Here is a 12,597-nt window from a genome sequence, read left to right on the forward strand (position 1 = left end):
CTTGGTGGTTGGAGTTGAAACAGAATCACACTCAAACACTTACTTAAAATGCCACTTATAACCTGAAATAGGGGCCAATCAAATTAGACACATGGCTGGAAGAAGCAAGTGTCTAACGTATGAATGATTCATTGATGGCAATATGTCAATTTAAGTAAGGTAAAAAATAAAGCAGATCTCGTGGATTTAGTGGGATATACACCTATAAATACTGGGCATACTAATGTTTGTACACACTCTAGTCAGAACATTCACTTGCAATGCTGTCTTCCTTCCTGTGAAGAAGATGAGTGCAGAGTGGGAAATTGAGTTGCCACATTTAGTGGCTAATTGACTTTGGTCAAGTCCAGTCCATGACTTGAATTCTGATGTTTTTGCTGCTGATGAAAGTTTGTCGATAACAATCATCGATGCAAGTAGAGAATATTTTATTGTCTAGTTTACATCTAGAAATTCCCAGACTCTTCACTCTAAAAGGGTCCTGGGATAAAAGGTGATCTTCACAGCCTGGGTGGAACGGTTTCAGATGATTTTGAATAATAGTCAAGGGATGGCAGTGTGTGTCAATGAATGCAAGACCATCGGACACAAACTCTGGATTAAAAATCCGCCATGCAGGAGGATAACAGCTAGACAAAACTAATATGCTATGAAATAGTGCCACCTAGTGGCCTTAGGGCCAGCATTGAAGGATGTAAACCTGTTACCTGTCATGTTAAACAAGAACTGTACAGTGTAAATTCATTATCGCCTATCCATTGCCATTCTTTCCCCTTGCTCTCCCAATACCAATACCCTCACCCAATACCACCCCACCCTGCCAAGTCTCCTCTACCCCAATGCTTAAGATCCCTTGGCTCTTTAATGGGTATATTTTAATCTAATCTGCAATGTAAGAGAATATTATGAGAAGGAAAAGCAGCTATATTTTTTTATTTTTACAAGCCCTGAGGTGGCTGTAAATCTAGCTGGCACATTTCCCATATACCCTCCCAGGAATTTGGAGAGCTTCTTTAAGTCGTTGGGTAAGAGTTCTGAAGTGAGGGATCTTCGCCCTATATGGATTGTCATCTTCTGCAAGCAAGGTACAGGAGGGGGGAAACTTCCAATGGTTAAGATGAGATGCAGTTACATATAAGTGTCAGCATGCAGCCCACAGTGGGTATGGTACCTGGTCCATGCATCATTCAAATACCAGCTCTTTCATTAGATTGGAAGATTCCTTTGGACTGTGCAGACACGGTGAAGGAACATTTTCAGATGAAGGCCAGGCCTGATGGGCACCTTGTGTATGATGGACATTCATAATAACATTTAAAAATAATTAAAAACAATGTGAGTGGGAAATCATTGTAAGTGTTCAGGACACTGTATTAATAACAAGTCATTGTGGATTCCACTTGGCTGATGTGGTAAAGTGTTGAGCTTTTCTCTGCACTGATTCCAGGTGCATAGTGTCATGGAGATAGCATTCAGGGATACACGTACATTTGTTTATACTGAGAGCAGTCTTTCCTTAAAGGTTACAAATTAGCATTAAAATCAATAATAGTCACAACTCAGATAAAAGCAAAATACTGCGGTCGCTGGAAATCTGAAACAAAAACAAAAATTGCTGGAAAAACTCAGCAGGTCTGACAGCATCTATGGAGAGAAAGAAAGAGTTAACATTTTGAGTCCAAATGACTTCTTCAGAACCAAAGAGAAGTAGAAATGTGGTCACAACTCACATTGACAATGTGGCAATTAGAGCTTTTGTACTGTTGCTGGTTTAGAGTGGGGGCCTTACCTAGTTTCAGAGAGACTTCCCAGAGGAAGTGGTCCCATACCAGGTTTGACACTGCATGGGATATAACTTCAATGGCGTGTCAAGTCAGCCTCAGGTCCCTTGGACTTTCTGAGCCCTTGTCAAATGTCTGTTGTTAATTAAAATGTTTATTCGACCCAGCTTTGTAAATCCTCTCTCAGTGGTTTAAAGTAAAACAATAAAAGGGTCAAATCAGGCAGGATGAAAGGACTATCGCCTTATTGGAACTCATACTGCAGCTGAGAGTCTGAGGTCAACAAGATTCTTGTTGTCAGGTACGTGGTCACCAGATGGTGAACCTATGTCACAATGGGATGCCTTTTGTACCTTAGTGATGGCAATTGAGCTGGAATACATTGAAGGTTCTGTTGTTGGATACAGTGGAGCTTTATTTAAGTTGTGGAAAGGTTAAATTTGGAGATCCTTTTGAAAATGTCTGTAATGTACTCTGACACTGATGTCTATGATGTCATTGCTGTTTTAGGCAAAGGAACATTTGGAGAAGTGACCAAATGTTGGAAAAGAGCCTCAGGCCACTTTGTGGCCATAAAGATAATCAGGAACTATACTTTCCGGAAAGGGGTCATCAAGTGTGAGTTAAAAATGCTAAGAATGTTGGGAAGTGTGGATTCAGATAAATTCCATATTGTTCGTTTTTTTGAGTCCTTTAATGATGATGCCAAGTTATGCCTGGTGTTTGAACTTCTGGAGCAAAGTTTATACGAGTATCAGAAGGAAAACAATTTTCTTCCTCTGCCAATCAGGCACATTCGCTCGATCACTAAACAGACTCTAATTGCTCTGCAGAAACTGAAGGAGCTCTCTATTGTCCACACAGACATCAAACCAGAAAATATCATGCTTGTTAAACAGGCTCAAAATCCTTTCAAAGTCAAGGTGATTGATTTTGGTTCAGCCTGCATATTGTCTGAAATTCAGCAAATTAAAGGTATGTATCGATTTTCATTCTTTCCTTGATTATTGTTGTCTGGGGACACTGAACATTGATGGCTGGGTGAAGATGAATGAGTATTTGTTTGTGCAACTACTGGTAATGGAGGAGTCTTGCTATCAGTTTAAACCAACATTTATACCACTTTGACTTTGATGACTGTTCATTTAAAAAATATTCAAATAGTAAATGCTGCTGACATCATTAGAGGAATAAGTTTGGGGAGGAGCTAATTTGTCTTGTTCTATGACCAAATTCAGCATCAAACCTTGAGGCCTCATTTTAATTTTAAAACCATTAAGGTTGTTTATTTAATAAAATAATAACAAGCAGATAAGTGACATTTGAATTGAAATGTATAAAATTCCTAGATGGCTTGACAGGATAGATGCCAAGAGGATGTTTTCTCTTCTTGGAGAGTCTAGATCTGGGGGTCACAGTCTCAGGATAAGGGGTGGGCCATTTGAAGCTGAGGTGAGGAGAAATTTCTTCACTTGGGGCTGTGAATCTTTGGAATTCTCTATCCCAGGGAGTAGCGGATGCTCAGTCAATGCGTGTATTCCAGACTGAGATCAGTAACGTTTTGGACACAAAGGTTATCTAAGGAAACAGGGAGTGGGCAGAAAAGTGGGGTTGAGGTAGAAGGTCAACCTTGATCTTATTCGTCTTACAGAGCAGGCTGGAAAGAGAGTACAGTCTACTCCTACTCCAATTTCTTATTCTATATTCCAAAAGACATTTGATAAAGGGCTGCACAGCAGACTTGTGAGCCAAGTTAGAGCTCATGGAATTAGAGGGACAGGAGCAACATGGATATGAAATTAGAGTGAAATGGAGAGTACTGAAAAATGGTTGCTTTTTTTGGAACTGAGCAAGGTTAATGGTAGGGATTGCCAGGGATCAGTATCAGGCCCCCTGCTGTTCTTAATATGTATTAATGACCTAGTTTTGGTGGACAGGGCACAATTTCAAAATTTGCAGATATGAAACTTGGAAGTGAATTGTGAGGACGATAGTGTTAAGCTTCAAAAAAACATAGACAGTTATGGGTGGACACATGGTAGCTGAAACTTAATGCAGAGAAGTATGAAGTAATTCATTTTGGTAGGAAGAATGTGGAGAGATAACATAAAGTAAAGGGTACAATTCTAAAAGGGGTGTAGGAGCAGGGGGATGTGGGGGTATAAGAACACAAAACACTGTAGGTGGCAGGACAGGTTGAGAGAGCGGGATCCTGGGCTTTATAAATAGGGACAAAGAGTACAAGGCAAGGAAATTATGTTAAAATTGTATAAAACACTGGTTCAACCTCCACTGGAGAATTGTGCCCAGTTCTGGGCACCACACTTTAGGAAAGATGTGAAGGCATTAGAGAGGGTGCAGAAAAGATTCACAAGAATGGTTCCAAGAATAAGGAACTTGAATTACATTGATTGGAGAAGCAGAGACTGTTCTCCTTGATAGAGAGGAGATTTGTTAGAGGTATTCAAAATTATGTGGTGTCTGGACAGAGCTAATAGGGAGAAACTATTCCCTTTGGTGGAAGGATCGAGAACCAGAGGGCACTGATTAAAGGTGATTGACAAAAGAAGCAATGGCGACATAAGGAACAGCTTTTTTATGCAGCAAGTGGTTAGGATCTGGAATGCACTGACTGACAGTGTGATGGAGGCAGGTTCAACCGTGGCTTTAGAAAGAGAATTGGATCATTATCTAAAAAGGAAACACAGGGAAAAAGGTGAAGGAGTGGCACCAGGTGAATTGTTCTTGCAGAGAGCCAGCACAGATATGATGCGCCAAATGGCCTCCTTATATGTTGTGTCTATGATTCTAGCAATACAAATCCTTCCGCTTAACTTAAATGAAAAATAAGGAGGACCCCAGTTCCAATTGCTAAACTAATCCTGTATCTTTTCCTACTCCAGCTAGAGTCCGCTCTAATCTAAATTAACTCTTAGAATTTACAAACTGACTGGGCTCTTCTCCTCCATTAGATTCTTCAACAGAAGTTCACTCAAGCAGAATGATAAGAATGTAGGCAGTAGATACAGGAGTAGGCCATACGGCCTATTCAGCCAATCAATAAGATCATGGCTGATCTTTATATCAACTCCAATTTCCCATTCTATCCCCATACCCCTTGATTCTTTTACTGCCCAAAAATCATTCAATCTGAGTCTTGAATATACTCATCCATTGAGTTCTCTGGTGAAAAAAAGAAACTTCTTCTCATTTCAGGCCTAAATGGATGAACCCTTATCCTCAGGTCAGTGACAAGGGTATTTGCCCTAGGCAAACATTCAACCTGCCCCACCCCACACACTCATATCCGTCACCTGCACTCACTCCAGTCTCAGCCCCCCACTGCTCTGTACCACGTTCCCTCAGCGCCACTCAATACATTCCCGCACTCCCGCTCACGCATCTCCCTTGAGACCTCAACACCCGCATCACCATGAGATCACCCAGAAGCTTTCCGATTGGTGGAAAACACAGAACTGCGTTTTGGATTTACCAGCGTCCCCCATTCCTCACGAATGCTGAATGGACACGTACCATTTAAACAATAAGAAAAAAGACTTTTAAATTCACTTTTTGCATTCATATTACATGATGACTTAAATACTAGAAATTTGGACTTTGGCAGAGACTCTGATGTATGAAGCAATGGTGACATTTACAATCTTTATAATTCATGTGGGATGTTTAATTATACAATTGACAAATACCTGTATTATTACTGAGCAGGTCACATTAGAGTTAATATCATAAGAAACCACCTGGCTGTTTTAAACCAGCGTTTTGAGACCTAACTCAAATTGCTCCAGCAACGATTTCTCACACGTCATCTTCTTTTCCTTTACAACCCTAATGAAACCGTGTTGCTAAACACATTGATTTCCCAAGGTGTCCCAATCATTGCTGTTAAACATGCAAATGGCTATTACATTTATAATATCTGAAACGACCCCAATATGTTCACTTGTAATTTTTCTTTCCTGCAGCCTCACTATACAGAACATTATCCTGCCCTTTCAAAATATTTGAACAATGCTAAAAATCGATTTCTTTGACTGTGATGAATACAACTTATAATTCAGAGCTATTGATTTTGCAGTTTAGAACACAAACTCCGAGTAAAGAATCCCGTCAGTTTCTCATTTTCATATTCACGTCTTAATCTCACTAACACAACATTGTGCTGGGATTTCCAAACCCTTTTCTGATCATATGGAACAAAATCAACAATTATCCTAGTACAAATAATAAGTTTAAAAAAAGACCCCGAAATATTTATAAATTCCGAAGTAATTTCACCTGACTTGTTGGTGCAGCAATTGTGATACCAACAAATCTTGAAGTAAAATGTTACACTGCATCGTCCAGTAAATGAATATATACTGGCAGTTATGGAAATTTCAATATAGAGGTTAAGCTAGATTATGGCACAGAGGGTTTATTGCCATTTAATAGGTGATCTCGGATGATCACCAAGTGATCTCTTGAGTGAGATCACTGGAGTGATCACCAAGCTAATGGCCCAGGACAGACAATCAAAGGGGTCCTAGGCCTACATTACAGAACTAGATCAGAATGCGTCATCTTAGGCACAGCCCTCTTCACTCCTTGTTATACTCTGTAACCACCATCTTTGTTAATCCTTTTAAAGCTGGTGCTAAGGGGGAATCTTATTATTTTCAATACAAAACAATTTAAAACTCAAAATGTCTAGCAGACGTCTTGTGGCCCAATGGGGAGCATCCCTCCCTCTGAGCCAGAAGCTCTTGTTTCGAGTCCCACTCCAGGACTTGCTGGCCGAGGAAGTTGCATTCATAATGCAACCAAACAGGTTGAGAATCAATCAGTAAGTTCTTCCAAATGTCAATGGCAGGTGGTAAGAGTGGGAGAGGTTCCTGGTCAACCATGTGATGGAAAGAAATTGGAGCCTCTACCATCGCCATCTACACTTCCAGGCTACAATGTGCATGTAAAAGTACATGTTGTCACAGCAACTCGGACTCCTTGGAGAATCGGTTGGCTCCAATGGCTGGATGGTTGGTGTGGATCAGATTGTTGCCAACAGTATGGGGTTCGATTTCCATTCCAGCTAGGCTGGATTCAGGACCCATCTCCTAGCACAGCTTGTGGTGAAGGTTGTGACCTGCCTTCGGGAAGAGAACTGAAGAAGAAGAATGCATAATGTTGAGTCTATTATCTGTGGAAAATTTAGGTAGCAGGCCACGTATTGCCAAAAATATCTAAATGACTCTCTTATAGTAATTGAGGTAATGGAGAAAATCATCACAGCTCCCATCCATGAGAAATGGGCAACTATCAGAATTTAACCAATCTTGGTCAATAGCTGGGCTTGGTTCTTCAGAGTCCAATCAGCAGATTGACCTCATCACTGGTGCAATACCCCAGACACTCTAACACTACCATTGGTATGATACCCCAGACACTGACAGTATCACTATTGACAATTCACAAAACTGTAACATTCACTGGTCGAATATCCAAGTTACTGTGATGTTCTCATTGGTACAAACAGCATCAGGCATTTTGAAGCCATCACAAATTGCTAGCGCAATTTTTCAGCACTCTATTTCTGAAATAAAACTTGAATAACTGCATATTTATTATTATAGTATCTCCTTGAATTTCATTAATTCATGCTTCTGTTCAAAGAAAGTATTTTTTTTTTCTCCGTAGGGCCATACATCCAATCTAGATTTTACCGATCACCTGAGATCTTGCTTGGATTACCCTTCTCTGAAAAGTTGGACATGTGGTCTCTTGGGTGTGTTATGGCAGAGCTTCACCTTGGTTGGCCCATCTACCCTGGTACCAATGAGTATGATCAGATCAGGTACATTGTCGAAACACAAGGGCTACCGAGCAACCACCTGTTGGAAGTAGCCAGTAAAACCCACCATTTCTTCAAAAAAGCTCGTCAACCTAATTCAACATACCAGTGGACACTCAAAACAGTGGATGAGTATCAAGCAGAGACCATGGTGCAACCGTTGGAGACCAGAACAAAAAGCATGCATTCTCTTGACCAGCTTGCGACAATGAACGGCAGCAAAACAATGTTCCCAGATAAGGAGCTCAAAGCTGAAGTGTTTGATCAGCTGATAATGGTGTCACTCATAAAGAAAATCCTCACCTATGATGCTGGGCAGCGCGTTGCTGCAAATGTAGCCTTAAAGCATCCATTTATTACCATGCAGAAGCTCAAATCAAAATACAAATATACAAAATATTATGAGGCATCATCACAAGCCCTATGTGCAGCTCTACATTATGATGAAAACGAAAAAGTAAAGCGGGTCCCGTGCTGTGAAAGCTTCAGACAGAGTTGCTATTTCAGTCATGAACCATACGAACAGGTCCTTACACAGCAAAAGCCTCAAAACACCAATAAAGGAGCAGATACTGATGATGTGGATGGCCCAACTAATGATGACTTCAAGAAACAGGTTGGTCTGCAAATGGGCTGTGTATTGACACTTTAGGAACCAATTCTTCTCACAGAATTATGGATGTAACATAGCACAGTCTTTGTGAAACGCCAGGTCAACCTTTTGTAAGTATAAGAGACGGTAGGGTGGTATGCCAGGTCTCTTGCTACCCCAGTGCTGATTGTGAGCAGTCCATCTGATGTACACTTCCCCTGTCCAGACCTAGGAGCCCTTTGATTGTCTGTCCTGGGTCATTAGCTTGGCCTGGGGGATAGCACTGCTTTAAACCGATTCCCTGACTTGGCCTCGTGCCAGTGGAAGGGGTAGCAAATTTGAGGAGAGGTGCAGGCTTCAAGTCTACAGTTGCAAGGTGGGCCTCCAAGATGGAGATCAGCACCCACAAGAGCTTTGCAATGGAGACACAAGGACAAACTTTTTCACGCAATGAGTGGTTAAGATCTGGAATGCACTGACTGAGAGTGTAGTGGTGGAAGGTTCAATCGAGGCATTCAAGAGGTAATTTTATTATTATCTAAATAGGAAGAATGTGCAGGGTTACAGGGAGAAGATGTGGGAATGGCTTTAGGTGAATTGCTCATTTGGAGAACCAGCATAGACATGATGGATCAAAAGGCCGCCTTCTGTGCTGTAAAAATTCTGTGATTCTGAACAACATGGTAGGTGATCCAATTATATGAATTTTTACTTGCTTTTCAACCTAAGTTATGCCTCAGGAACCCCTGTGGATTCTGTGGCTGACAGGGGTCCTCATCTCCATGTTTTTCTGGGCCCATTTGTACTCGGGAGCCCAGCAACTTTTCCTCTAGGAAAATGAAAGGGGAGGGTTGGCTGTATTGGGACCTTTGACCTATGCCCAAGCAGACACAGGCCCTAACTCCACCCTTTTCCTGGTCCCTCTCACCAGCCCCAAACACCAAAAAAGGAAGCTCCGTAAATCCTGCGGCAACATGGTGGGTCTGGTGAAATTTTGCACAAAGAAAAATGATCGTGCCCTGGAGTCAAGGGAAAAAAAAATCAACCCTTACATTGATTCTAATATATTCTGATTTGATAAGCATTATGAATTAACAAAAACGCTGATGGGCTTTAAGGCTTGTGTGGCCTTGTGAAATATGTAAATTATCTTCTCCATTTTTAAGAAGAGAAAGAAAGATTTGCATTTATTTAGGTCCTTTCATGGCCTCCATGTCCCAAAGCATTTCAAAGCCAGTGAAGAACCTTTGAAGTCTAGTCACTGTTGTAATGTAGGAGCTGGGTTGATGACAACAACAACATATTTCTACAGCACCTTTTACATAATGACACGTCCTAAGGCACTTCATAGGAGCACTATAAAACAAAGTGTGGCAATGAGCCGCATAAGGAGATATTAAGTCAGGTGACCAAAAGTTTGATCAAAGAGGTAGGTTTTAAGGATTGCCTTCAAGGATGAAAGTGAGTTAGAGAGGTGTAGGGAGGGCATTCCAGAGTTTGGGACCTAGGTATCTGAAGGCACGGCCACCAATGGTGGAGCAATTAAAATTGGGAATGCACCGAAAGTCAGAAATAGTGGACTGCAGATATTTCAGAGGGTTATGGGGCTGGAGGAGATTACAGAGGTTATTATATTAGAAAAAATACTGCCAAGAAAATGTCAAATTGTGCTCTTTCCTACATTAAAATAGTGACTACACTTCATTGGCTATCAAGTATTTTTGGACATCGATGTTATGAAAGACCCTATATAAATGTCGCCTATGTCTGGTAGCTGGGCTAGTAGGTCTTGAAGTTCAATCCCACAAACAAGCAGAAAGTAACTCCTATCATTAAAAATGGTGGAAGTGCACGACAGGTCAGTCAGCAACTGGAAGAGAGAGACGGATTAAGGCTTCAGCTGGGTCCCCCTCATTAAAACTTCCATTTATTTAGTCAGCAAACTTGATACAATCAGGATCATATATTACAGTCTTCAACCATGTGCAGAATGTAGATTTAAATCAACACAGAGGCTAAATTAGATAGCTCCCAAAAGAAGCACAAGTGTCGGGATGTGTGATTAACCAGCACCCATTGATTACAATGCAGGCAGCACACCAGCTTGTGCCACCTGTTCATCTGAGTAACCTCTGCCTCCAGCCAACACAAACCGCACTGATCATTGGCTGGACCCATCAGCAGAAGGCCAAAATTGGAAGTGGTTAGCATTATTTAAATCTAACCTGCAGCTCTTAAAGGGGAGGTGCACTGTGTCTGAAGCAAGTGTTGGGATTCGGGTTTGAAGGGAATCTGACCAGGGAAAGAGTGAGAAATGGCACAACAGTGCAGAGAGTGGGCTCCAAGGTTTTCAGATGCTGCACCAGTGATCCTGGTGGAAAAGATGGGAAAGAAGAGAGATGGCCTGTATCTAGAGGGGGCCAGGAGACTCTCACACGACACGTGATTAAAAGGCAATGAGAGCAGATAGCCATCAATTTCAGGATCAAGCCCCTAGGCTTAGATGCAACACTGCAAGAAGTACATACAAACAAGGAGCAGGAGTAGGCCATTCAGCACCTCAAGCTTGTTCCACCATTCAATAAGATCATGGCTGATCTGATAGCAACCTCAAATCTGCATCCTGCCTACTCCCGATAACCTATCACCCCCTTACTTACCAAGAATCTACCCACCTCTGCCTTAAAAATATTCAAAGACTCTGCTTCCACCACCTTATCAGGTAAAGAATCTTGACCCTCTGAGAGAAAAGTTTTTGCCTCATCTCTGTTTTAAATGGGCGACCCCTTATTTTAAACGGTGACCCCTCGTTCTAGATTCTCCCACAAGAGAAAACATCATCTCCACATCCGCCCTGTCAAGTTCCCTCAGCATCTTATATGTTTCAAGTACAATGATCTCACACAAGTGGTCGAGGTCAGTAAATGCATCTTCATATGCACATCCTACCAACTGCACCAGTAGCCCCCATGCACTGAATAAATCACTACACCACCACCCCCATCACTCTCCAACCAACAGTCTCTGTCAATCAGGCCTCAATACACAACATTCATATGCTTCATCTCACCCTCACACACCTCGTATGATGCTGGAAATCAATTAGATCCTCGATTATGCTTGAAAAATAATGGCCAGAAAATGTCAAATTGTACAAAGGATGTCCTCTGTCTGGTGCCTGGGAAAGTGGTCTGAAGGTGTGCATCCTTGTTGAGAAGCCACGGGCCTGAATTTCTCGGTGCCTGTGTGGGTGCCCAGCACTCCCAATGTGAAATAGACTGTGATGATGTCAGGTGGGGTTCCTGACATCATCAAGCCGCATTGCAATATTTTGCTGGGCAGGCATGCCTGAATGTCAGCTGCCCACCTGACATCAATTAAAAGACCAATTCAGAGATTTAAGAAGGTTGCACTGAGACGCATGACTTGGCGGGTGGGGGTTGGTGGGGGGGGGTGGGGAGGGTGGGGGGGGGGGTGGTTAGGGGCATAAAGGGCCACCCAACTGAATTGATGGTTCCAAATTGAGGACAGAGGCACAGCTGAGACAGGTTAGCAGCTGTTCAATTGACATGCAGGGAGTCAGGGAAGTGAAGCAATAATGCCCATTCATGCAACTCTGATCCCTCAAAGTGGCAATAATTGTTTTCCTAGTTTTAACCCTTGTTTGCAGCCTTCAGATTCACCACAGTATTATGGAACTGTAGAACTACTGGACAATTGAACATCAGCTGATATCCCTTCCTGATGTTCCCAAGCTTGCCTTTGCAGCTCCAGCAATTGATGTAAGACCAAGTCTGGAGGCTCGTCATCTGACACAGACTCAGCAGAATCGTGGCCTGCAGAAGTCCTCCAACTGCCAGTGACCTCTGATGTTCCTGGCTCCGCCTGCTGTGGACCACAGGGTACACTGTGCTCACCAGATTGTGATCCCAAGGCTAATCTAAAACTAGATGCCACCGAGGTGTGTATCTGAGCTGGTGGAGGGGGTGGGTGAACGCTGTGACTGGTCTTCAAAGGTGCTGTCCTCAGGTTCCTCATCTGAGGTGTTGCTGGGGCTGGAGTTGAGGGGCTGGAGTTGAGGGCCTGGCCCGTGGATGCCCTGGGCAGCTTCCCAAAGGTGCCCATGAAAGAAAGGAGAGACTATTAGGGCCTGGCAGGTGACTCTGAAACAGGAGAAATCACTCATAGTATGGTTGTCTGATGGATGTCGCAGTGCAGGACCCTCACTTGAGTGTGCACCGCTGACCTCACCATCAGCACAGGCATGGTCCACATCCTCTGTAGCCAGCTCTCTGGCTCTGTTCTCGAAATCCGTGAGAACCTTGATCTCGGGAACTCCACCCAAGTCTGGGACCTCTCCTTCTTATTGTGACCCAGCT

At 42.6% G+C, this 12,597-nt stretch overlaps 1 protein-coding gene across 1 annotated transcript; it reads left to right on the plus strand.

The window, feature by feature from the left end:
- The first annotated feature begins 2,239 nt into the window (after positions 1-2,239).
- LOC121281449 (homeodomain-interacting protein kinase 4-like) lies at positions 2,240-8,672 on the plus strand. The gene is made up of 3 exons (XM_041194395.1): positions 2,240-2,756; positions 7,473-8,045; positions 8,587-8,672. The coding sequence occupies exons 1-3, from the start codon at positions 2,240-2,242 to the stop codon at positions 8,670-8,672; spliced, it is 1,176 nt and encodes a 391-aa protein (XP_041050329.1).
- The last annotated feature ends 3,925 nt before the right edge of the window (positions 8,673-12,597 follow it).

Source organism: Carcharodon carcharias, chromosome 8 (assembly GCF_017639515.1).
Source record: "Carcharodon carcharias isolate sCarCar2 chromosome 8, sCarCar2.pri, whole genome shotgun sequence".
Taxonomy (NCBI): Eukaryota; Metazoa; Chordata; class Chondrichthyes; order Lamniformes; family Lamnidae; genus Carcharodon; species Carcharodon carcharias.

Coding starts and splice junctions, on each gene's coding strand:
- LOC121281449 (XM_041194395.1), top strand. CDS start 2,240: ATGTCTGTAATGTACTCTGACACTGATGTCTATGATGTCATTGCTGTT. Junction 2,757..7,472: donor TGAAATTCAGCAAATTAAAG/GTATGTATCGAT, acceptor TTTTCTCCGTAG/GGCCATACATCCAATCTAGA. Junction 8,046..8,586: donor TTATGAGGCATCATCACAAG/CCCTATGTGCAG, acceptor TTCAAGTCTACA/GTTGCAAGGTGGGCCTCCAA.